Genomic DNA, 27,688 nt, shown 5'->3' with positions numbered 1-27,688 from the left:
AAGATGAAGCCATAATAGTTCAACCTAATGCCTTGGCTACCCATGCTCAACTAGGCCAGAAAGAGACATATGAGAAGCAGAGGATGTTCTGTGACATCACAGGGGGAGCTGAACAGTGACACCCTTCTATAAAACTCTACACAAAAAGATGGGCTCACTATTGTGCCCTGGCCAAAACAAGAAAAGCCATGGGATGTTTGTTTTTTAATTAAAAAGTTTTTGTCATTTGCATTTAGAAGCCTTATTAATACTTCATAATTCTGACTTGGTCTTCTCTTAGTAGATATGCATACATTGAGAAAATGTCATTAAAATAAAAAGTTATTTAAAAACTCACAAAAGGAGGACACCAAGTAAACACCCTTTGTTTTTACTGTACAACAGTTGGGTGCTTTCACTGAAGGCATCTAGAAAAACTCTCAGCAGGATTCCACAAGGGGGCTTGGTGCACATGAAGCAGTTATGGAGATTACAATCTTGGTGTAGGCATCTGCAGGAGCACATATCAGGAGTAATGTCTGTCAGGGAGACATTGCTCCACCTGTTCCTTTCAGGCAACGGAGAGGCAAAGCCACCGCCAGCACACAGTGACTGGAGCAAAACAGGATTAAAAAAAAAAAAAAAAAAAAAAAAGAACTAACCACAAACCAATGAATGACTCATCAGCAAAACAATAGGCTAGCAACATACCAGTGTCCACAGGAGTCCACTACTAACACTGCTATTAAAACAGGTACAGAGAACAAACTAGGACTCAGGACACCCAAGACATCTGTTTGCTTGTATGCAGTGGAAAGATACAAGGACATACCAGGTACTAAGACACACAAGCCCAGCCTGAACCCTCCCCTCCACAGCCTACTGCTCAGCACCCAGGGCAGGCCAATCAGATAACATGCTAGAAGCTAAGCACCTTGGGAATTTAAAGACGACACAGGAACAAACTGATTAATTTTAGTGTGCACCCCAAAATACAAAATTCTAATGCAAGACAGCCAAATCTACTCCAAACTTTAAAAACAAGAGAAGGGAAAACACAATAGCAAGGCCAATCTTTTCCTAGCAGGACACTAGACTAACCCAAGCGCACTTCACACCACTTTCTTTTGGCGTGGGGATGTACCCTGGTGTCTAAATACCACTTTCCAACGGAACAAGCTAGCCACATGCAAGGATTTGCATGTGAGTATGTGAGCAACAGTGTCTCTGGTGGAGCTGCCATGCCTGAAAGTGGGAGCAGCTGTGACTCACACTGTGTCTAAATCCCAGGAACCCCCTTCATTCCCAAATCCACTTGGACACCACAAAGAAGAGGACCCCCACCCCGTGCTGACCACTGCCTGCAGCACCACTCTCCCATACAGGCCAGACAAAAGAACAACCTGACCTCCACAGAGGTCAGGAGAGAACAGAGCTACAGAGAAAGGCACAAAATAAAGTAAATGAGGACTAAACAGCAAACTGAAAATCCAAATTAGTTGTGAAAGTGAATGAAGTAAACTTGAAGGAGGTGTTAACATTATGAACTGTGCGTTGTATAGACTGAAGCGGAGATTAAACAAACTCCAAAAGCATGCATATCGCTCACTTACCACCATGTTTTTAAGGGTTTGATGCAATTGAAGGGGGAAAAAAAAGAAGTCACAGTAACCGACAAATATCAACATACCCACAAACCCTCAGGTCAAAGCCGCCTTAAACAAAGACTGTTCTCTCCACCTGGGGATTACTCACAGCCACTGGCTAGATGAGAGGAAGAGGACTTAGGGAGAATGAAACAAGATGCTTCTGGAATCCATGAGTGTGATGCTCCTGTTGGAGTGGTGCACATACTGATTTGACTGAATGCTTTTCTTTTTGCCATACTTTCCTAGCTGAAGTATGGCTGCCCTCAAGGTCCCCCATCCTGACACACACCTCATTATCTAGGATGAGTACTCTGAGATGCAATAAGTAACATATTGCACCTACTACACAACATAAAGTGATGGCTTTAGATTCAAAACAGCCAAGAGCTGATCTGGTCAAAGGCCCTATGCCACTTCAATCACCTCCCTGGAGGTGGGGGTGGTTGTGGTTGTGGTTGTGGTTGTGGTTGTGTGTGTGTGTGTGTGTGTGTGTAGGATCTTTTTTCCCCCACACTGGCCCAACTCCCTACATGGCTGAGGATGACCTGCTTCCACCTCCTGGGTGCTAAGCTTCCAGGTATGCACTGCCGTGGATGTTTATAAGTTGCTGAGGATCAAAGATGGAACCATGCCTCCCAGGCAAGCCCTCTACCAAATAAGTTACATCCTCAGCCACCCCCACCATCCCTTGGCAGAACTTGCTATCTAGCCTAGGCTGGCATCAAACAATCCTCCTGCCTCAAGTGCTGGAGTTTATTGTGGTTTGCCCCATCTCTAAATCAATCATTTTCCACGTTTCATCTGTATTTTCTCACAAAGTACTTATGACTGACCCTAGTTAAGCACACAGAATGTGGTTTTGGTGTCACTTTAACAAGTCACCTCTTTTCCAGCCTCTCTGGCCTGCTATGAAGCTCCCTCCATAGGCTACCAAATGCTTTGATCAACTAATATTTTGGACTGTCAGAACAAGGCTTCAGTTCAAAGTGTCTAAAAGAACTCAGGTCACAGTTACTAAACAGTGCTCTCCCTCTTCTGCCCCTCAAACTTGCTCGTATCTCCTCCACCACTAACTTCAGGAAGAATCCTTTGACCAACTTACAAAATTACCCCAGTGTGAAAATTGAGTTTCTGATGCTAGTATTTTCTTTCTTAAATCATCTGTTTGAACTCAATGCCTTCGAGGACGCCAGAATATCTAGTAGAACTGAAGGCCCCAAGACTGATCAGGTTCATCCCAGCCTCTGTCTACCAGTGGCAGAAGGAATCCTGGGAAGGACATGCTAACTGTACTCTGAGCTGAGTCAGAAAGGGACTAACACAAATGTGGCTCCAAGTAGGAGTCCAGTTGTGACAGAAGGAAGACTGTACTACTTAACACTCTCGGCATGCTCTCCAGGAAAAGGCAAAGCTCTGACTGGACTCTGTAATTGCCTTGTTATTAGAAACACTAAAAGTGAAGTGCATGTGTAAATAAGCTACCTATGAGGTAACTTATGTGGCACTGGTCCTCAAAAAGATCTAACAGGGGACTAAAGGACTGTGTGATTTCTTCTATGAAATGGCCAGAGTACTCAGGAGATAAATGGACCAAAGCCGCTTTCAAAGACAGCAGTTAACCTCAACTATATACATTTTCAGTGTGAGAAATCGAAAGGGACACATGCTTTTCTAGTTAAATTCTGTATTTGTGTTCTTTTATACTGTTGCACTATTCACTTAGTGCTTTCTACTTAAGCAGAAAAGTTACTATTAACTACAGACTACTGAAAATATTAGTACATGAGTTCCTTTTTAGAGTTCACTGAAGCTCAAATCAACCACAGATGTTGGTAATAAACTGCCTATTTGGTAAAGAAAAAGCACACCAGACCTATAAAACTTCACGTTTTCATAGTGGCATAAAGAGGCTAACAGCCATGATTATGGGTAAGATTTCATCACTAAAACATTCTGAGTTTGTCTCAGATAGAGTGCACCTCTTCACTCATCCTCAACAGACTAAAAATATGCATGTGTATCTACAAGTAAATTAAGGGAGGAGAAAATAGGAACAAAGCATCAGTGAGTTTGCCGTCCTCATGAATTGATATGGGAGCTGAGGAGAAACTTAACAAAGGAAAGGCCACAACATAAGGAAAATTCACTGAAGATCAACACACACCCCTCTTCCAGAAGAAAAGCCAAACCCCAAACAGGGAGATGGAAGCAGGGAGAAAAGTCTGACAGTGCTGAAGGGTGCAGGGAAGTGGAGATGGAAAATGGACCCTGGACCATACTGGCTGTCGGGAAAGGAGAGATGGTGAACACTGCAATCATTCCAGAATCCCAGATTTTCACCCAATCCAATGACAAAGAAGTAAAAGCTGCTTGCATGATAATTTTCTCCCGAAACCAGTGCAAGGAGGTTTTACTTTGCACTTACCCTGCAGTCATCTGTTTTACGTAGAATTCATTCACTACATATAGAAATTTAGCTTATTATTTTCCATCCAGGAAGCCGTTCAGAAGACTGGCTCTACCAGCCACCACCACCCCACCTTCAGATTAACCACTAAGAACTTTTAAGAGGATAGCTGCTCCCATGCACAGGCATCTGGCTATTAGCCAGAACTACCTTTAACAGTTTCTAAAGTCTAACCTAAAACATGCTGGGACAGAAACACTAACACAAGTGGCTTATAAGACTGGTACCTCTGGTGAGGACAGGCTAAGCCAATGTGCAACTGCTGTGAAAATGGCAGCCACCTTTGTCTTAAATTTAAAAACCAGGCTTTGAAGCCCATCTTTGCCTTTTCTTAGCTAACTTTTTGGCTCCTCGGCTTTATAGAAGTTGAAGAGGGTGGTATTTGGCACAGCTAGTGTTGTGACTGTCTCAGTCTCCCTCTGGTCTTTTGGGGATTCCATCCCCTTCCAGTGAAGAACAAACTCCAGGTCTTGGGTTCTAACACTGACCTAAATCTAAGCCCTTAGTCTCCTACCTGCAATGTTTGAAACATTGTAAAGGGATGGGCCCTTTTTAAGAATGAAATGTAACTTCCCAAATAGCCAAGCTGTAAACATATGAAAGGAAGACCTTCTCCCTCCCTTATTCTCAGGTCTGAATATAGACTCTACCTTGGGAGTCTTAACATTTAACATGAGAAAGAAAAACTTGGAGAAAGGGGCATCAGGGACACATGGAAATCCTAAGAATGCAGCTTCACTTCACAGAATGAGAAAGCAAAACTGGGGACATTCTTTATTGCAAGGAACTGGACAAAGGCCCCTACTTGCAGCTCGTCTCTCCCATTTTTCTACCCGCTCATCAGGACGGGAGCCCACCAGGTCCCCCTCAGAGATGAATGTCAAGACCTCCAGCCCATCTCAGTACTCACTCCACTCAGACTCTACTTAGTTCAGACAAAAGACTTAGAGCTGCCAAGAAGAAAGGAAAAGAAAAGAAAAGGCAGTTGTTGCTCTTAAACATTCTTTTTCAGAGTCTAAAGCCATACCATGCTTTTGAGGCTGTACTCTCTCCAAGGGAGTACAAGATCTCACTTGGTGCAGTCCACTGACAGATATGGTATGATGTGGAGAGAGGCAACACACTACTGCTCAGTGACATAGATCCGTCAAGTCTGGAGGAGAACACTGTACCACAAGTGCAGATGGTAGCCAGCACCACCATCGCCCCCAGGCAGTCTGCATTGAGCTTGGGGTACATCCTCTAATCTAGACAGTGACAGGCAAGGGGTAGTTATGGCTAGTTGACCAATTTCTATTTGCTGATACAGTATTATAGCTCATAGGACAGAAGATGAAGAGCTTTTTAGGAATCTGAAACAATAGTGATTCAAGCTTTGATTAAGTTCTGTTTTATTCATAGTGTTAGAAATGAAAAATCTATAACCAAATATACAAGACTTTCCCAAAGCTTTCCTGATTTTAAGCATACCCCGCATATCCAAGTCTTATGCTTTCTAATAATGGTTCAAGACGGTTCTACTCCCATTGTATCTTCTGTAACTCTGGGCCAGCTGAGGAAAATGCCCTGGAATGTGTGCTGAGGAGTTGGCATTTGGCTTCCCTAAACCTAGAAAGTAAGCTACATCTTCCCTACCATTCTTGTCAGTGGGACACAAACAGAAAAGCCAGAAGAGAGCCTTGAAGACCTAACAAAGAGACCAACAAAAGGAACCAAAGTCTGGCTCCTTCTAATGGCTTTCTGAACAGTCTAGACTGGGCTGGGACAGTTACCTACAGGGTCTATGTCAGGTAATCATGTGACAACCAATTATATACCTTAAATCTGCCTGAAAGGACAGGTGGCCTGTGATCTTGGGGTGGCTTCTAGGCTTGACTTGGATTCTCCTCAAGCTCAATCTGCCTGATGATCTGTATTGAAGGAGGACAGAGCTGAACAAAGAGTTTGACAGCTGCCCATTCACCACATGGCCTGAAGGCCAAGGCCTAGGGTTTGGAGAACACCTAAACAGGGAGAGAGCTAATTATATCTCTAGGTGGCTGATACAAAAGTTGTGGGGGGTGGGGAGCACAGATTAGCACCAGTATGAAAGTTTTCTTTCTTCTCTTTTGGTACTTAATCCAGATCCTTATATTCCTCTTTCAGTACTTAGAAACTACCCAAGGAACCAACCCCAACTTTACTGTTTTGTTGGGATGCTCTTACCATCAGGAACCTCATCTGGCCTCTTCCTCTTCTCATACACAACAATGATCACCACAAGGATGATGATTTCAGCCAGAATTCCCAAGAAAGGCCAAAGTGGGGCAAGGTGGCTCCGTACCCTGAGGACGGTGAAAACGGAGGCTGTACCAATGGAGTTGGTGGCATTACATTCATACTCGCCGGGATCTTCTGTGATCTGGAGATTCATAATATTCAATTCAGTGTAATTCTCCTTGTTGATGATGAAGAAGCGACCAGAGTTATTGGAAATGTCCTGGGGGGAAAAAGGCAGGTCAGAGTAGATGAGCTACCCAAGGAAGGGTGACAATATCCTCATTCTTATCAGGATAATGGCTGGAATGAGACACCATCTTTTTTCAGAGGATTCTGAGCACTTAACTGATAACTTCCCTTCAGGGTTCAATACACTTCTGGTAGAAATAGGGTACAAATTTCCATTACTGTTGATCTTTGAACTGCTCCAACTTCCAGACTGAGTGAAGGCCTGCTGCTTGCAGACCCCTACAGACAGACAAATTAATAAATGCTGCTTCAAACAGCAGGGGGAAAAACTGTAGCTGAGAAGCAAGACACCCATTGTCTGACATGTCTGAGAACCTCAGGACTGTCTGGTAAGAGCCAGCACATTTATTTCTTTACTTGACCAGTCCTGACAAGTCTTTAAACTTCGCTCAGAAGCAATGCTAAAAACTTGCTCTCAGGAAGGAGCAGGAAGAAAACCCTGACTTCCCTTCCAGGACTCTGGGATTAAAGACTATTCAACCAATCAACAAGTATCTACTAATTAATAAATACCTATACATCCCATATCCTATTAAAGGGAAGATACACAAGAAACCTAGCTTCAAGAAGGAAGGAGAGAGCTCCATAGGCCGATTCATTTGTTATGCAAGCCTGTCAACCTGAGTTCCATCCTTGGAACCTAGGATGGCGAGAGAACAAACTCCCAAAAGTTGTCCTCGCACCTCAGTATGTGTGTAATGATAGGATAAGGTAGGGCAGACATCCAAAGGGATGATTGACTTCAGGAATATGTTTTTAGTTTTAATTTTTTTCAAGACAGGGTTTCTCTGTGTAGCTTTGCGCCTTTCCTGGAACTCATTCTGTAGCTCAGGTTGGCCTCGAACTCACAGAGAGAATGTGGTGGGTTTTTTTTGTTTTTGTTTTAAAAACAAAAAACAAAAACAAAACAGTGCAGGATGAAGAACTGGGAGGTATTGAGGAGCCATTGCAGGAGAGCCAGGAAGAGCTTCAAAGAGCTGGCCCTAGTACAGGGTCATGGAGCTATGACAGGTATGGAGCACTCTAGGTATCTTTACCCTGCACTAGCAATAGCTAACAATATACAAAAATAGCAGAGAAAGAGGAAGATCATCTTTCATATTATTCCAATTACAGCATGCTTGCATTTTGTGTGGGTACACAGCTGAAACAGGGAACTCCACCTTCATAGTGAAATTCCAACTTTCACCTTTCAAGAAATGAAAAATCAAAGTAATTTCAATCAGTTTTGGCAAAAGCCAGAGACATCCTTTCCAATGACCAGAAGAGAAATGGACATTCCTTCATAGCCCCTTAGAAAACACAATGGCTTTCCCTGAAAATACTCAGCTCAGCATCTTCACCTCCTAGCGCCCGATCCTCTTTACTAATGTAGTTCTAAAAATCACTATTGACACCAGAGTCATCAATACTTGACATTTTGCTATCAAGAGGTCATAAGATGGGAAATATACAAGACTTGAAATAAAATTATATATTATCCTTGATTTTGCCAATAACTTATGTTGTTCAATATGTCACTTTTCCAAAGAAGCTAGATTAGATGAGCTGCAGAGTCCCTCCTGACTCTGAGGAATGGTAATAAAATGGATGCCTATAAAGTATCACCTGGCCATAAAAGCTGAGGTGGATGTATGGAAATCCCGTCAGGAAAGGAAATCGTTTCGAAATCACTGCATCAGAGAATAAAAGACTCCAAGGCAATATTTAAACACTGTCAAGAACCGCTCCACAGGAGCTAGAACATGGCTCAGCAGTTATGAGCACCTGCTGTGCAATCAGGAGAGCCAGAATTCTGATGCCAGTGCACATGTAATAAATTAGGCATCCTGCATACACCTGTAACCCCAACTCTGAGAAGGGGTGGAGACAGGATTGCTGGCTTCCAGACTAGCAAAGAAAACATGAGCCCCAGGTTCAGGGAGAGGCACTGCCGCAGCACATGGAAACGGATAGAGGAAGGTTAATACCCTCTTTGACCTCCACAAATATGCACAGGTAGGTAAAGCCCACCCCCAAACAAATAAAGCTTAAGAATTATTTAGGGCTGCATAGATGGTTCAGGAGTTATGAGTACTTGCTGCTCTTGCAGAGGACAGGAATTCAGTCCCCAGCACCCCCAACAGTCAGCTCACAAATACCTATATTCCTGCTCCAGGAGTACAGGTAGCACACCCTCTTCTGGCCTCTGTAGGTATGTACCCACACAAATGTGTAAACTAGCACAACACACACACACACACACACGAATGAATGAATGAATGAATGAATAAATAAATAAATAAATAAATAAATAAATAAATGGAATCATTCCACAGACTGAGAAAAAATGTTCTCTGATTTTTCTTTAGTATCTCTTGGTCCCTTTTCTTCTGAAGAACAAAAAAAAAAAAAAACCAAACCATTCCAGAATCATAGCAAAACATTTAGATTAGTTTTAGCTCTGTGTTCTATTGTGAAAGCAAGCAATCTAATCCCTCACCAAACAGACAGCTTTAGCAATGGAGTACAGACTAACCTCCATATTCATGATGTGAACTGTAATTCACTCCACAATGGTCCAAGCCATCCTACATTCAAAGAAATAGTTGTTGCAATAACTGGTCCAGATGTCTGGACCTCCTCAGGAAAAACTCCAGTAAGCAAAGAGAGTTAGGTATAGGTACAGGGCTGCCTCCTACTCACCTGGAATATACCATTCTCCTTCTTGCGCCATATCCATTCTGGGTGGGGATAGCCAACTGACTTGCAGTACATCATGGCATCCTGCCCTTCATTTTTGTTTTCACTCCGTTTATGTCCAGTGATGTCAGGAGCAGCTGTAAAAAGGTATTAAACTGTTACCACCTGGGTAGGATACCAAAGGCCTTACCTACTGGCTCAGAGCCCTGTTTCTAAAACTATCATCCAAAGCATTTAACTAATTATTCTTTATGAATAAAAACTCAGAAGACAGATTTCAGGATAAGAACCTGACTGATCAGAGAGGTGGAGAAGCAACCAGTGACCTCCTCGCTCTCTCCTTCCTCGATCCAAGAAGCTGAGAATCTTTCTAAGCCCCTCCCTACTACCTGTGTCTTTCTGTATGTCCTTGGTCCTCTGAAACCTCTATGGCTAATTTAGTCAGCTAATAGCTAGCGACGCCCTCTGATTCAAAGTAAACTTTATTGGCAATCTCAGGAGTGTCAGAGTGCATTCAAAATATCCCACAGTTATCATCAGTCTTTATCAAAGCTAAATATGAAAGTGTGTCTAAAGAGCCTTTCAGGTGAAAATAGGGTAAGAGGACCAATACCATTCCCTACCCTTACTTACCAAAGCAGCAAGGAAAAATCAGGGTTATTGATACAAGAATTTCTACCAGTGTAGAACTGGAAAAATACACAAGCTCAGTTGCCCTAACTGCCCAAATACCTTCCTCAGAAAACATTCAAACAGAAACCATTGTCACTTTTATTAGTACACGTTTCCCTCTTCAAACACCCGTAATAACTATATATCTTATCAAATGTCATGTATTTTCATAAGGAAATGAAAGATTGAGCTACATAAAATCAAGGCTATTGTAAGATATGTGAAAATGGATGCATGCTTGAAAAGCTTTATCATTAAGAACTAAGGACCAGAGCTCTTCCAGGAAAACCAACATCAAGCCTTCCAGGCTTAACAAGGAGGACAAGAATAATCAGGGACCTCAAACCAACATCCCCAAGCATTTGTTAGAAGAACAAAAATGTGACTTGAGATATGTCTACTGGGAAGTGGAGGCAAGTATATGGAGATTTCAAGGACCGCTTAGGACTACACCACAAAACCCTCTCTCCAAAAAGGAAACAAACAAGGCTGCCAAGCCTGACAGCCCTGATTTAGATCCCTACAGCTCACATGGTGGAAGGAAAGAACCACACATACTGTCCCCCTACACTTCCCCCCCCCGCAACACACACACACACACACACACACACACACACACACACACACACACCACACACACACACACACACACACACACATGCACGCACACACACACTTACACTTACATAAAATTAAGAAACAAACAAACAAACAAAAACTGCCTGGTGTTCATATGGAACCGCAGAAGACCCTGGATGGCCAAAATCATTCTAAACGAAAAGAACAATGCTGGAGGGATTGCCGTTCCCGATCCTAAGATATATTACAGACCACTGTAATAAAAACAGTATGGTACTGGAACAAACGCAGATATGCAGACCAATGTAACAAAACTGAAGAGCCAAATATGAGTACACACAACTCAGCCATTTTATAATTGATAAAGATCCTAAAAACATAAACTGAGGGAAAGAAAGCATCTAAATAAATGGAGCTGTAAAAAAAATTGATGTAGAAGAATGAAATTAGACAACTTGTACCTATCTCCTTGAACAAAAAACTAACTCCAAATAACCAAAGATCTAAACTTGAAACCTGAAACTGCTACAAGAAAATACAAGCATACTTCTATGATACAGGAAAAGGAAGGGACTTCATGTCCATTTGCCTACCAATTAAAGGCAACAATTGACAAGTAGGACATTCTTAAAACTAAAAAGCTTCTATACAGCTAAAGAAACAATCAACTAGTGAAAAGAAGTTCACAAAATGAAAGAGAATCTTTACCAGCTATACATCTGACAGAATTAACACCCAGAATATATAAAGAACTTAAAACAACAACAACAGCAGCAGCAACAACAACAACAAAAGACTCATTCAAAAAATGGGTGTGGGAACTAACTGGAAGTTTTCAAAACAACAACAAAACAGCTAATAGCTAGCTTAAAATTAATTAATTAATCGTCTCTAGCAATTAGGGAAATGCAAATCAAACAACTTCGAGATTTCATATTTACCCAAGTCAGAATGGCAAAGATCAAAAAACAAACCTCTAACAAACGGGGAGAGGAGGGCCCTCATTCACTGTTGGGGCTGAAAACTAGTGCAGCACAATGGAAATCAATGTGGAGAATTCTCAAGAACTAAAAATAATGACCCAGCTATACCACTCACTCGCATATGCCCAAAGGACTTGACATCCTACTCCACAGACACTGCTCAGTCATGTTCATTATTGCTCTATGCGCTATAACTAGGGAATTTAAAACAACCTAAATATTCTTCAACTGATGAATGTACAATGAAATGTGGTATATATATACTATGGAATACTACTCAGCTGTAAATAAAAATGCTATCATGAACTTTGCAGGTAAATGGACAGAACTAGAAAAGATCATATTGAGTGAGGACACCCAGATTTAAAAAGACCACTGTGGGAGGAAGGAGGTGGGGAACAACAGAGAGGGGGAGTAACAGGGAAATGGGAAAGGGGGGGGCTCTAATGAGAGAGGAAGGAGATAAACACAGAAGGAGGGAAGAGGGTGAAGTAACAGTAAGGATGTCTGAAAAAGTTAACTACCTTAAAAAGACCTATAATACATGTAAGTCTCTCTCTCTCTCTCTCTCTCTCTCTCTCTCTCTCTCTCTCTCTCTCTGTGTGTGTGTGTGTGTGTGTGTGTGTGTGTGTGTGTGTGTCCCCTGAGCTGGAACTGAATTAAATGTTTGTTTTTTACCGGAGGACTAGCTTATCAGATGCAAACTTTCAAAGGCGGAAAACAATCAACAGTCCTAGCCAGCTATGATATCTATGAAACACAACAACAACCAGTGTGGCACGCTAACCATAAGGGTACAGTAGTGGCTTAGCCGTAATGAACAACTCTCTAATAAGGCCTAAGAACCACTAACAAGAGACACTGAGCTTGGTACTGAAAACATAGCAAACTACCCACAATGCTAGTGAAGTAATGGGTCTTGGAGGAGAACCTATAACCACCACTTTCCTAAACCAGCATAAGCTCTAACTACACTGTAAATACTTGTCCTTATACCTACAGATAAATGTAGTCCTCATCCCTCATCAAGGAAACTTCTCTTTGCAACAGATAAAGACCATTACAGAAAACCACAACTGATGAAAACTGCAGAGCTGTGGAGCCCAGTACCAATGAATACACAAAACACCCATGCACCTAAGGCTCAGGGATCTTTGTAGTAGAGGAAGCAGAAAAACTGTAAGAGCCAAAGGATCAGGGAGTTTGCTGAGACTGTGTTGCATAGTAACACCAGAAGCTACACCCATAAAGTTTCACTAACATGACTGCCTAAACATGAGCTGAACAAGGGCAACAACAGATATGTCAAAGTGGATGGGGAAATAGCACAAGTCCTCAACCCTACACAAAGAACTAAAGGCAACTAGTAAATGCTGAGAGTGGGAGAAACAGCCTTACCCAGAAAAGAGCACACCAATTGGTGATACCAAATGGTCAGCCTTGAAAACATACAAACAAGCAACATTATACAGATTAAACAGGTTGTATTTATGTATGCAGGTGTGTGTGTGTGTGTGTGTGTGTGTGTATTATGTGTGTGCGAATATATATATACACATCTAGACATATTATATAACAACAATTAATGAAAAGAGTCCATGAATTTGAAAGAAAGCAAGGAGGGGTGTTTGGAGAGGAAAGGGGGAAATGACACAATTATATTATAATTTCAAAAGAAATTTTTAAAAAGAAACTAGTAATAATACTGAATGTGGTGATTCATGCCTGCAATCTCAGCACTTAGGAGGTAGAAGGGAAAAAAGGGGATGTGAGGCCAGCCTCAACTACATGAGACCACGTTGGGGAAGGGGAGCAAAAAAACAAAACAAAACAAAAACAATGACTCTCCACATCTATCAATCTTAAGCCCAATATTTGGAGAATTTTGAGATCTAGATATGCTAGAGACTATTTTCCACTCTTAGGACTCACTCAAGAAATAAACAGCACCTGTTTCAGATCAGCTTTAAGGATCCAAGAAGCCTGATATAGAGCTAATTCTTTGAATTTAAACTTCTTTTATCCTAATTATATTTTCCACTAGTACCTGACAAGACATCTGAAAGCAATGAAACTCAAAGTAGGCCAGCTATCTCTTTGTTGGCCAGATTAGGAAAGAGAATCAAAAGGCACTGATCCAAATTCAGTTGAGTTGGAGCTTTCTTCTGTGCTTTGATCTACACTTATCAAATGGAGATAATTCTTGCACCTGCCTAGTTCCCAGTAGTCTTAAACAGGTAGCTAAGATGTCCAATATCCACTAAAACTGTAGAATCCTGGAGAACTGTTGATCTGACACCATATACTATCTTTGAACTGCTTGGCTTTTAGTTTAAAAACCATCCAAAGTCCTACAGTACACAGACTGCTTCCCAAGCAGACTGGACTTGCCTGCAACTTCCAGAGGCACCTGGGATGGGACTGGAATAGGTAAGGCCCCAGACTGTGTTGCGTTCCTGCCAAACCCAAGTCTCCTTTGGTACCACTCTGTGAAACGCTTTCTAGGTTGGATATTATCAAGGAAATGTCTTTTTGTTTTTCCTACCCGAGGATTATCAGGCTGCCTCTACTGCTCCACTTTTCCACAGCTACTCTGCCACTTCTATGGTATGCTGATCACTTTTTCTCATAGATTTTTTCAGTCAAAAATATAAAGGACCCACATCCACCCACAGGACCCACTGTGCCACCTCTACCACCCAACTCCATACTCACAGACTTCCCACATCCTCCTCCAGGGTCTAACCTGATCTGTGTAGTCTTCACCCCTCATCAAGGAAACCTCTCTTTACAACAGAAAGAGACCACTACAGAAAACCACAACCAATCAAAATGCAGAGTTGTGGAACCCAGCCCCAAAGGCTACATCTCCAAAACACTCCCACAACTAAGGCTCAGGGAACATAGCAGAAGAGGAGGCAGAGGATCAGGGAATTTTCTATGAGATTGTGTCTTCTAGTAACATCAGAAGCTGTAACTGTAAAGTCTTACCAGCATAACCGCCCAAACTAAAGCTGAACAAGAACACCACCAATGAACATGCCAAACTGGATGGGGAAAAGCCCATAAAACCTCAACTCTACACAAAGAACCACAGGCACTGAGTAAAACTGGGAGCTGAAAGGTAGATCTCTGCAGACAAAAGCACACTAATTGGTTGTTCAGTGCTAAACGGACAATCCTGAAAACACACATACAAGTAACAATATATGGACTCAACCAGTTATATTTAGGAATATATATGTATATACAAATACACACATATGCAATAACAATTACTGAAAAAAAAAGAGACCATAAATCTGAAAGAGAGTGGGGAGGGTTATATGCAAGAGCTTGAAGGGATGAAAGAAAAGGAAGAAATGTAATTAAATTATAATATAAAAAATATAAGCATTCCAAGGCAAGGAACGTTCAGTATATATATGTCAACCAAAACACTTCTGGAGAGACAAGACACACAAGGAGTAGAAGAGCTACCATGTTCTCCAGCTGTGTTGTACTGACTGACACACTTCTTTAGTACCTCCGCAAGCCAAGGTATGTCTTACAGAAGCCAAGTAAGGCCTTTCTGATTAGTTGTATCTTAGCACCATTGTGAAAAAAATTAGGGTATAGGTCTCAAGTATTTTGAGGGGAAAACACTACAGGAGAGGGAAAAGCAAAGGCCCTGAGGCAGCCGCATGTACTTATTTCATTGAGAGTTTACAATTTACAGTAAATAAGGACATGTATGACCAATGAAAAGAGCACTCAACATCCAGACAAGAAAAGTGAGAGTCATGTGATGGTAGTAGCAGAAGTGAGGAGAGGTAGGGTGGGAACTGTTACAGTGTATATGCTGAGTTGATGTATCTGTTAATGACTGGATATGGGACATCAGAAAAAAGGCTTCAGGTATGACTCAAAGATCTCTGCTTTGAGTAGCTCCAAAAACAACTGCCAGTTACTATGGTAAGGAAGACCATAAGAGTAAACTTGTTTGTTGTTATGTTGAGGAAAAGAGCAACTGTGATGATGAAAACCAGGAGCTCAAGATTAAAATTTGTTAAAGATGGGTATATAGATATAGATATATAGATATATGTCAATATCTCCATTCAGGGTGAGTTATCGGTAGGATCTTCAGGTGCTTATGGGAATGGTCTAAGACAGACAAATATAAGGAAAGAGGATGAGTTTTTTTTCTCACTTTTATTCCTCTTTGACTTGGTCTCCACTCTGGACCATTACTGCTTGATGCTCTTAGATATGTAAATCCAGTGATTTTGCTGTGGTTTGAATCTGAAATATTCCCTATGTTTTTCATGTTTTGAATGCTCAATCCCCAGCTCGTGACACTGTTTTGAAGGCTACAGAGCCTTTAGGACACACTGCTGGAGGAAACAGATCACTAGGGGTGGGGCTTAACCACCCATGGTTCTGGCCTATATATACTGCTTCCTATCTGCCACAATGTGAACAAGCCAACACCTCAAGCTTGCAAAACCACAAATGGAACTATCCCACCCTGACTTCCTTACCATGATGCACTGAAATTCCTCTGAAAATATAAGCAAAATAAACCTTTCCTCCCTTACATTGTTTCTGCCTGGTATTTTGGCAGAAATACAGGGATAACTAATACTAATACAGGAACTCATTTCTAAAGTACATATCAAAACCACTAGAACAGTGGTTCTCAACCTTCCTAATGCTGTCACCCTTTAGTACAATTCCTCATGTTGTGGTGACCTCTAACCATAAAATTATTTTCATTACTATTTCATAAATGTAATTTTGCTGCTAGTATGAATCACTAACATAGAAGACTAAAAGTTGATTTGACATATAGCTCCACAGCCTCTTATCAACTCTCAATTCTGAAAGGCCTCAAACTTAAATGGCCCCAACAGAGAGAAGAATAAAAATGGTCTTCACTCCTGCCTTGATGTTTTGTTTGTTTTTGTTTTTTTAAGATTTATTTATTAATTATTTATACAGTACTTTGTCTGCATGTGTCCCTGCAGGCCAGAAGAGGGCACCAGATCTCATGATAGATGCTTGTGAGCCACCATGTGAGTGCTGGGAACCGAACTCAGGACCTTTGGAAGAGCAGCCAGCGCTCTTAACCTCTGAGCCATGGCTCCAACCCCTGCCTTGATGTTTTAAAAAAGGACAGTACCACTTTCTGTTTCATTCACCTAGTAAGGACAGCATTCTATAGAGGTTTCTACTTATATAAGGGAACATGTCCTTAACTACTGGCTTAGTTAACCCCAACTGTGCTTTACTGGTCATGTTTACAGACATAAGCCTACTAAAAGACTGTTCAATGGTTAGACCAACTGCTGCTTTCTCCTCATCTTTTCAAAGACTACTGCATAAAAATGCATTCCAAAGAATAAGGCCCTGATTATTCACTCTTTAGATGGTAGAAGCATCACTACTACATTAAGAAGAGAGAAGAAAGTCAATCCAAGCTAAACCATTCTATCCCTGAAGGCAATGACTATAATAATGATCACTTTAACCTTGGATTAATACAAAGACCTATCACTTTATCATTTATAGTAGCAGCTCAATCAGCCAGCCTGTTTCAGCTTCACCTGCTGGGCAGGACAGTACACCCACAGCAAGACACCCAGGTACTCTGTGAGAGTTACCAGTGAGAACCTATTCAGGCCCAACCAAATTCTCAGATGTTGCCATTCAAGAGAAGAAACCCATTTCTTTTCTGCTGAATTGGGACTGGATTTAATGACTCCCTTCTAAAAAAAAGCACTGTGTTTCCCCTTGCTTGCTCTCTGAGGGTGGGGGTGTTGGTGCTATCATAGGGAACAGTCATTTGTAGAGGCCCTCAGAAGGAGGACTAGTGAAAACAAATATGAGTGAGCCATTCCGAGAACAGATCCTTAAGTCTCATTTAGTCAGGCCTTCAGGTAATTCCAGAACAAGTAACAGATAACAACTACACTGAATGACAAAGCGTATTATTCCCCCATACAATACATACATGAGCTGGAAAAATCAAGTTTGGAAGTTATTTCATGTCTCTAATTAGGCTGCTAGTAAAAGGCAAAGCTAGACTCTAACCCTTAACTAACTCCAGACACCCTGCATTTTGTACTGTACTGAGGGGAAAACCAGAACAGATTACACAAAAAATTACAATATATTATATGATTAAGTGAAAACTGCAAAACCAATTCCTCACATTATTATTGCTTGTATATACGCTGGAATAATCTGACTATAAAGTGAGACTCATTAACCACTCAGAGTTTAACTATGCCACATAATATAAAAAGCAAAGTTGTGAATTTGGAAATCAAAGATACCTAGATGCTACCAAGGCTCTATTAGTTTACTAACTGAGCAACCTAACACTGGTCATTTAAAATCTTTTGGGTTTCAGTGTTTCCTCCTGTAAAATGGGGCCAATAACTACACATTATTTCATAGAGGCCTTGAAAAGATTAAATTACATCTCTACACAAACCTAACAAAAAGTGAGAACTCAATCAGAAATAAATACTAAAGGTAGGCATAATGATACATGCCTGTAATTCCAGAACTTGAGAGGCAGCTGCAAAAGGACTCTACCACATTTAACAAGTCTACACAGTAAAGATCCAAGTCCCTAAGGTATATAGTGAGACCCTGTCTCCAAAAACAGAAAAAAAAAAAAGCAACAGGATCAGAATTAATTTCCTTCAGTATTAAACTCCTCCCTGTGTCCAACTGAGGATTCCACAGACTTAAAACCATAAAGGAACTTTAAAGGTTACTGTCTTCATTTTACTTCATCTAACACTAGAGGAAACTGGGGCCCAGAGGTGAAAAGTGGCCTGGTCAAGTTTGTGGTGAGTTTAAAGACAGGACAAGATTAGAATCCATTTTCTCTAAGTCTCAGTCAAAGACCTTTCAACTGTCCTGTGTTGAACATGGCAACATAGCCTGTGCTCCTAAGCACAGGCTCCTCTGGTGCTAAAGTGTCTAGGTGAAATCTGGCCCCACTGGTTAACACAGCCACATGGACTAGTGATTTAATCCCACAAAAAACAAACAAACAAAAAACAACCTATTTTCTCACCTGGCTAGTGGATATAATAATATTTACTTCATACATTTGTGAAGACTCAAGGAGAGGAGAGAAACACTCATTACTGTATGCTTGGCATACACTAAGTATACAATGTTAGCTACTCTTATTATCTCAGGTCAACAGCACCCTGAGAGTAGATCCGGAATAGTTATTTGAGCTGAAGATGATGCTCATTTACTCCCCAGCGATACTATGATTATACTTTCAAAGAGTTCTCATGTAGACACACACAACTTGGGAGTCAAAACCAGCTTTTACATCAGTTGTAGCCTAAAGGCATCATCTGGGCAGCCTCCTGAATGAAAGACCATGAAAACACTGCTTTTGTTTAAGATAATATACAGATCTGAGATATTGTCATTCCTTTCAGTAATGACACTTATCATCACCACACAGTATCTTGTCCAGCTGACAGCAGGACATGTTCTTCCAGAAATCCTGGGATTTCATCCTCAAAAATATTCACATGTGAAGAAAGCTAAGTTAAGAGGATAGAAGAACAATATCAGTTTAGAAAAGGAAGGTGGATTAAAAAAAGAGAAAGGGGTAAAGGATTGATGAAGAAAGAACTGAACATGTATTCTTCAATGAATCCTCTATCTGTACAGTCCCTGGAAGCCACAATCTCTTTAGTCAAGAAGCTGGAGAAATGTGCTCTCCTCTGAACGAGCTTGGCAGATCCCAGGGAAGACAGACTCAGGACATTATCACAACTCTTTCTCCTCTCCTGGCCAGTCTTGTTCCTTCTTCCATCCCTACAGTTGCTCAAGTTGTTTGTCAAATACCTAAGCTATATGGTGGGATTCTGAGGCAGGAGGATCACAAGGCCAATTTAGGCTATAGATCCTACAAGAGGATGGGGAAAATATTACTTCTGGAGGATGCACATGTGTATGTATCTGAGTGTTTGTGTATGGGTGATCTAGGTATGAGTATATGTCCACATGAGCATGTATGGATTCAGGTCAACACTGGGTATTATCTTTTATAACTCTTCACCTTACTTTTTGAGGTAGGGTTTGTCTCACTAAACCTAGAGCTTACGGATTGGCTAGAATTGCTGGTTGCAAGCCATAGGGATCTATCTGTCTCCATCTCCCAATATTGGGGTTACAGGTCTACACTACCATACCCAGCTTTTTATGTGGGTGCTAGGGATCCAAACTCATGTGCTCATGCTTATGCAGCAAGCACTTTATGCACTGAGTCCATCTTTTAGCCCCAAGTTACTTAAAAGCAATCCACAGACTAGAGTAAAACAGGCATGGTCACCCAAACATATTTCCTTCCTTTATCGTGATGAAAAATGGCTGTCATTCAGAGAACAAATATTTATGTATGGTCTGAATTCCATTGTCCCGAAGTGCTGGTTCAGTTAAATCCATATATGAGGAAGAACCTCAGAGATTCTGTCAGCCAAGAGATCACTTACGTTCCCTAAAATCTTGAGTTTTTCAAGTATAATAACCTCTTACTGTTCTGCAGATTTTCACATCTCTACAGCTATAAAATGGCAACTGTTTCTAACCGTACCCTAGAGGCTCTGATGAAAATACAGTATACTTGACAGTGGTTTAGAATTAAAGCATACACACACCCTCTAAATTTAAGTCAGAACTAGAAGCTAGCTTAGAATATGATCCTGGGTTTATTCAAAGCTTTTTGAACTTAGAAAAATCTCAATGTTTCTAATCTTTACCAAACTAAACTATCAATAATCTTAAAGACTCAATATATTACACACTGTTTTCTATCCACATGTTAAGGAAGAGAATACAAAAACTTTTAAAACTCCTTAATAATCCTGATAGGCCGTTGATGGATTGTGTATTACATATTGATCTAGCCAATGGAGTCACAGACAATTCTCTAAGATTTCACATAACAGCCTGTCTCAGTCTTCTACACCATCTGTCTTCCTCAAAGGGCTATAGTTCAGTAGAAACATTAATAGTGAAGTCAACAACTTGAACATGATAACAAATGAAGTAACAGGAAGATACACGCCCAAGGGTGTGCTTACAAGTGGAGCCTAGAAGTCAATGTTGGTGTCTTCCTCAACTACCTTCCACATTATTTTTTGAAATGGGATCAAAGCCCAGGGACCTCCTGTATCTGCCTACACAGAGCTGGGATTGCACATGCCATTTTTCATGTGAGTTCTGGGAAGTAAAACTCAGAACCTCATGTTTGTAATAGCAAGCACTTTATTGAGCTACTCCCCAACCTTATAAGTTGTAACTTCTGTCTCAAAACACTAAGCCAGCAGCCCTCTATGTTCTGCCCCTCCTCACTACTGCTTCATATCTGCTACAGAAATATGAAGAATACCTCTGGGACTTCTGAAGCCCACCTTAAAATAACAGAAAAAAACAAACAAAAAACAAGATTTATTTACTTCTGTGTGGTTGTTGTGTGCATTGGGGACATGGTGAGCATGTGGAGATTAGAGAATAACTGTGGGGCTGGTGCTCTCTTTTTAACTTCATGTGAGTTCTGAAGATTGAACCAGGACACCAGCTTAGCACAGCAAGCAATTTTACCTACTCAGCCATCTCACCAGTCCTGAATCCTACATCTAAGCTGGCTCAACAAAGAGGAAAAGCTTTTTTTTTGTATTTTCAAAATGATGCTTATAAATTATTATTGCCAAATCCATAAAGAAGTAGTTGTTCAGTATTTGCAATTGTGTCTGATTGTCTCAAAGGCATGAGGAAGACCACCAGCTAAATACACCTATCCTGCCGGGCGGTGGTGGCACACGCCTTTAATCCCAGCACTCTGGAGGCAGAGCCAGGCAGATCTCTGTGAGTTCGAGGCCAGCCTGGGCTACCAAGTGAGCTCCAGGAAAAGGTGCAAAGCTACCCAGGGAAACCCTGTCTCGGAAAACCAAAACCAAAACCAAAACCACCCCTCTCCCCCAAAAAAAAGCCAGGCGGTGGTGTTGCACGCCTGTAATCCCAGCACTGGGGAAGCACAGCCAGGAGGATCTCTTTTGAGTTCGAGGCCAGCGTGGTCTCCAAATTGAGTTCTAGAAAAGGCTCAAAGCTACACAGAGAAACCCTGTCTCAAAAAACCAAAAACACCACAGCTCTTAGGACTTTGTACCAAGAGTTCAGCAGGAATGATGCACAGCTTCAACTACAAAGTCAAAGTCTCCCCACACAATCCAGCACACCTGCAGTTGAGAAGGTCCATTACTGGCATAGAGAAAATGTTTTCCCACACCTTTCATCCTCATGTTAAACAAATGTGACATTCTTTAAAAGCAGAAAGGAATCAAGCAGTAAGTCCTGGCCTGTTGTGACCTGCTGTAACCACTGTAATTCCACAAATCAGAATTTAATCTGACAGTGCCTTTATCAGCTCATCAGTCAGGACTGCATGACCATGACACTACTTTCCTTCATATTCAGTGGATGCTGAACACGGCTAACTCTTCAATCTGTATTTTTAATCTTTCAAATATTTTAAGGAGGAGCTAAGTATCTGTTTAACCCTTTCTTTTTCCCAAATCTGTCCTTCCAGCACAAGTTTGTCTTTCTATAGTCCCTCCTCAATAAAATAAAATAAATTAAAACCTTGTTTCCTAAGTAGGACCTTAAACAGTAGTTCTGCCTCTTCTTAGATACTGTAATAATGGGAAATATATTGTATTGAGGAGTCAAGACCTGGGTTCTAGGCTAGCTCTGACACAAACTCATTACAGGGCACAATGGTTTCACTTTTGGGGTCTTAGATTCTCCTTGTGAATAATGTATGAAAAACAAAGATTAATGTTATTTTATTAGGTAGCTCCAATTTGTATAGTTCTGTTTGCCCATGAAACTTTCTGTTACAGCCTCATCTTTAAGATTCCATGCACCCACAGGGTTTCCTTAAAAAACAAATAGCTTTATATTAACCTTGCACAATGTACTTTCACAAATGTGGCCAGGTCCACTGGAGACCTATGTAGTCACACCTATAAAGATATGGTTTAAGAGCTTACACAATGTTAGGTTATATAAGATGCTACTACTTAAAACATTTTGACATATGAAACTAATTTCATATAATAAGTCTACTATAATTAATGCTCCTATCAAATGTGTCAAGTGTTACTGGCATCCTTATTTTATAAATAAGGGAAAGAAAGCATAGAAATTAGGGACTTGCCAATATATAGTTAGTACATGAAGTTGGGATTTAAAAATAGGCAGCCAGGCTCCTAATCCTGGTCTTAGCCATAAATTACATTGCTTCTGAAAATGGAAATAAAAGGAATTTGAAGGCCAGGCATCCAGAACCAGGTAGTATCTCAGAAGGAACAAGAGGCTAACACTGAAGTCTTTGAAGCTTGTACCTTTCACTTCAATGGTGGCATTTGCTTTAGGAGCGCTGACAAAGTGATATACACAGTGGTATTCGCCTGAATCCTCAGCTCTTGGCTTACTGATCCTGCAGAGATAAGGAGAAAAATGAAATGAGGTAACTGGGAATGGTCAAAATATAACAGAAGGCAAATCAAATGGGTAACAAGATGGCACCATACTTTCAAATCCTGCTCTTCACTGTAACTCACCTCTTTCTCATAAAAGTCTTCCTTTATGTATTCCCAAATATTAATACCTTATTATCTGCTGGGTACCAGTAATAGAAATGGGCTTCTGGTCTTTAGCTATAATTTATTGGGAGAAACAACTACAAAACAAGCAATCAAAAATGGAATGCTTTGCCGGGCGTTGGTGGTGCATGCCTTTAACTCCAGCACTCGGGAGGCAGAGCCAGGTGGATCTCTGTGAGTTCAAGGCCAGCCCGGGCTACCAAGTGAGTTCCAGGAAAGGTGCAAAGCTACACAGAGAAACCCTGTCTCGAAAAACAAAAAAATAAAATAAAATAAAATAAAATAAAGAATAATCAAACCTCCTCTGCAGAAATTAATGTTTAATAAAAGCTCCTAATCGTAACTACTTACTGGCCCAATGAATTTACCCATCTTATTGTTCATTACAGAAAAAGAAACACAAGAAAGCACAGGTACGAACTTAGCATATCTATGTCAGCACAATACTCTAAAAGGAGCAGTCAAGATGTCTTCTCAACTTGACACAGATATCCCACCTTGAATCTATGCTCTCAAAATACACACAAACCAGCTGTTCTTAAGTATTCTAGGAATAAGCAACAGCCATATCTTCAGGGTTTGGCTGACTCTAAGTGTTTACAATCTCCCAAAACCACTCCCTTGGACTAACTATTGGGAAGGAAACTGAAGCAAACAATGTTCCCTACAGGTAGGCAAAACAGTCTTCTGAAGCTGATTCAATGGCTAACTTCCTGAGTAGCCCAAGAATATCTAAGCTGTTATTCCATAACCCAGAGACTATCAAGTACACTGAGGCAGACAGGAGCAGAGGCAAAGAGAGCTGATAAAGTCAAGCAGAAACTTCATTTACTTACAGCTGACAGCTCTGTGGGCAAGACAAAACCCAGGGGAAGATTAGTGGATACCTGCTTCCTCCAAAGAGGCATGGAATAAATACCACCCAACAGCTCCACCTGGTTAACACTTTCCAAACTATGGAAATTCAGTCCAGACTAAATTCTCAATTAGCATCAGAAGAAACCACAGTGGAGACAGAGCAAGTTGTCACTAAGTGTATAGTACAGGTTGAGAGGAAAATACTTCAAAGTAGATGTGAAATCGCACACTAGTACAAATATAATGTAATATTTGACCATAAAGGCAGCCAAGACCTACTACTCTCTAAGCTTTAGTTTCCTCATCTGAAAACAGGATGAGGACCTACAAACTCTTGTAGACCAATTAAATAAGGGCCTGAAAATCTAAGTGATGTGAAATACTGCAGAATGTCTTTGCTGCTCAGTCCACAGGCTTTCCTGGTCTCCCTTCAGCACTATTTCTTGTGTTGTGTCATCCTGCCAAGCAGGATTAGCTGATCCTTTTCCAGATCTCTTTGCAAACAAACTTTTCTAAAAGATGGGTTGCCAAGTGTTCTCAGCACTCTAAAAGGCACCAAATCACTGGGGTTCCAGGTAACTAAGACCAGCAATATCCTTTATTCAGAGGGTATTTCTAGGCTACCAACCTCACCCCAGATCACTAAAGACCACTGTATCAACTGGTCCTGATTAGATTATGGTGATATTACTCCTAGAAGACAATTCATTAGGACACCTATCCATAGGAAAGATCCCTTGTCCCAAGAGTCAAGTTTCAAAGCTGACTTTACTTTGCTTCTGACTACTGAAGTAAGTCAAGAGGCCTGTATTCGAACTGTGACTCAACAATTAAGTAATATTGACTACTTGAGCAAATAACTCCCTGTTGTTCTCAGTTTCTGTTTCTTAATTATCACAGTGAGAGGACCATGGCTCTAAACATGACTGCCCACTAGAGTCATTTAGAAATCTTTGACAGATTCCTGGGCCTTGCCTCAGATACACCAGACTAGACTATCCAAGAGGGCCAAGGCTGAGTGCAATGGTACATGCCTTTGATTGCAGGACTCAGAAGTACTAGGAGGCAGAGGCAGGAGGACCTCTTTGAGTTGGAGGCCAACCTGTACATAGAGAATACCAGGACAACCTTTTGACTGACTGACTGATTAAATGATTGATTGATAGATAGATAGATAGATAGATAGATACAGACAGACAGACAGACAGAATTAGAAAACAGTTCAGTTCACTGAAATGAATGAGATCATACTAAATTTTTTATAGAAACATTCTCAAATTTGTCTTTTCAACATGTACATGTAAAATTCCTAATGAGGCTAAGACACCTAAGAAAGGCCTTTAGAAAAGCATGAAAACACACATCACTACAGAAGCAAAGGTCCAGATTAGGAACCAGTTCAACTCACTATATAAAATAATTCACAATGTATGTCTCTGTCTCTACTTCACCCCACCCCCTTTTTTCGTTGGGTTTTGTTTTGTTTTATTTGTTTGAGACAAGGTCTCTCTACATAGTTCTGGCAGTCCTGAAACTCACTATGTAAATGAGGCTGACTTTGAACTCATAAAGATCTGCCTACCTCTGCCTCTCAAGAGCTAGGATCACATCCACCACACCCAATGTATCTCTCATTTTTTTGTTTTTTTTTTGTTGTTGTTGTTGTTTTTTGTTGTTGTTGTTTTTCTGAGACAGGGTTTCGCTGTGTAGTTTTGGTGCCTGTCCTGGATCTCGCTCTGTAGACCAGGCAGGCCTCGAACTCACAGAGATCTACCTGGCTCTGCCTCCCAAGTGCTGCTGGGATTAAAGGCATGCACCACCACCACCCGGCCATACCTCTTTTTAAAAAACATTTGTTTAGTGTATATACACACATGCACACACAAGACAACTTGCCAGAGTTGGTTCTTCCTTCCACCATGTGGACTTCAGACTAAACTCAGGCTATCAGGCCTGGTGGCAAGCACCCTCGACTGCTGAGCCATCTTACCAGCTCCACAATGTATCTTTTAAGTAGTATTTTCATACTCATAATTACATCATATAAATGTAAATTGCTAATGATTAAGGTTTATAAACAAGTAATCTTATCCATACTCTCTCCCTTGTTCCCAAGAATGTTAGTCCCTCTCACCTGTATTCCATGTTGCTGGCATTCTTACGAGTGGCAGTGAGTTCCACCCCATTCTTTGTCCAGTAGCTGTGCATAAGGGTGTGAGAGCTGGAGGTGAGGTTACACTGCAGGGTAACAGGAAGGAGGCTGTCTCGAATAATGACCTCTTCACTGGTGACAATTCTTGGCTCTGTAATTAGAGTACACAATGACAGAGTGCCATAGCTTCCCATTGTTTGCAGCCCTGGCCTGAGAGTTGGATGGGGTAGGACGGGGAGACTAGAAAAAGAGGGCAGGCAGACAGGACTACATTAGGACTTTCACTTTACCACTTTGGAGGAAGTTAAAAAAGGAAAAACAATGATCATAAGCAAATGACCACTAGCGCAGACAACAGCCTGAAGACCAGTTGGCCTAGACGTGAAAGAATGAGAGTATTACATGTGCTTGCACTGGCAACAATCCACTTACAGTTTTGAATACCACCAATTTTATGAATTAAGAACCACCAACCAATTCAGCATCTATAAGAAAATGGAGCTCTACCTTGCAGTTCTGAATGCAAAGGCAGTGTGTCATTTATGTAACAGACTCCTTACAGAGCCACTGGCCTTGAAACAGCAACATACAATACATGTATGGTTGTTCCCACATTGGAATCTGTTTACCTAGAGCAAACCAACCATGACCTTCATATAGAAAAGGTACTAGATTTAAAAGTAAACTTCCCATTGTAAGTCTCTTGCACTCTTTCAAATTCTGAGGGTAACTTCTTAAAGAACCACTGACTCTTTCTCCAGCCCATATTTATTCCCAAAACAACCTTCTCAGAATTGCACTTTAACACACACTCACTGCAAGACAACACAATTATACTAGAGTGTAATATGTCTTGGCATATGGGCTCCCAGAAACTTAGAACTACAAGCCCTTAGACTTTACCCTTCTCTCCTATGGGCTAGCGAAGTGAAATGGCTTGTACAAGGCCCTAATTACTATCAGTGGCAAGAATGTCCCTATAAAATACATCTGACTGAGTTTCCTTATCCTGTCCCCCACTCCCAACACCTCCTAGCCCCCCAAAACCTTTACCTTAACACAAGGTAAAGACTTTTTTCTTTATGGTTCTATTCTGGGCTTGGGTAACTTAAGATAGCACTTTGTCTACAAAAATAACCTACAATTAGATAAATAGAACCCATTAAGCAGACAATTGATAAATCACATTGAATCATTTCTGGAAGATTTATCTTGAAAAACTTTGAAATTTTCATTTCCATATTATATATAGTCAAGACTATGTTGCATGTGTGTTTTATCTTTTCCCAGGTTTAATTTTCTTTTTTCCGACTTTGGATCAAATGTTTTCTTTCAGGTGAAGTCTCAATCAATCACCTTTCCCCATTCACATTAAGAGGTATTTGCCTCCTCCCCACACCCCTTCTCAAACACCCATGGCTGATTTCCCACTTCCCTGTATCTGGCTACTTCTAGTATATATTTCC

General features: G+C 41.0%; 1 protein-coding gene across 4 annotated transcripts in view; it reads right to left on the bottom strand.

Moving 5' to 3' along the window:
- Positions 1 to 27,688, bottom strand: part of Nptn (neuroplastin) — a 74,908-nt gene that overhangs the window by 3,180 nt on the left and 44,040 nt on the right. For all 4 annotated transcript variants that reach the window (XM_036193116.1, XM_036193117.1, XM_036193119.1 and 1 more), the window contains 4 exons: positions 26,205 to 26,373; positions 22,952 to 23,046; positions 9,289 to 9,422; positions 6,301 to 6,574 (listed from right to left, as the gene is read on the bottom strand). In XM_036193116.1, the coding sequence (XP_036049009.1) occupies positions 6,301 to 6,574; positions 9,289 to 9,422; positions 22,952 to 23,046; positions 26,205 to 26,373 (672 nt within the window). The remainder of the gene's footprint in view (positions 1 to 6,300; positions 6,575 to 9,288; positions 9,423 to 22,951; positions 23,047 to 26,204; positions 26,374 to 27,688) is intronic.

Source organism: Onychomys torridus, chromosome 7, assembly GCF_903995425.1.
Source record: "Onychomys torridus chromosome 7, mOncTor1.1, whole genome shotgun sequence".
Taxonomy (NCBI): domain Eukaryota; kingdom Metazoa; phylum Chordata; class Mammalia; order Rodentia; family Cricetidae; genus Onychomys; species Onychomys torridus.
Note: the sequence above shows the minus strand (reverse complement) of the source record. Positions and strands in the feature narration are given on the sequence as shown.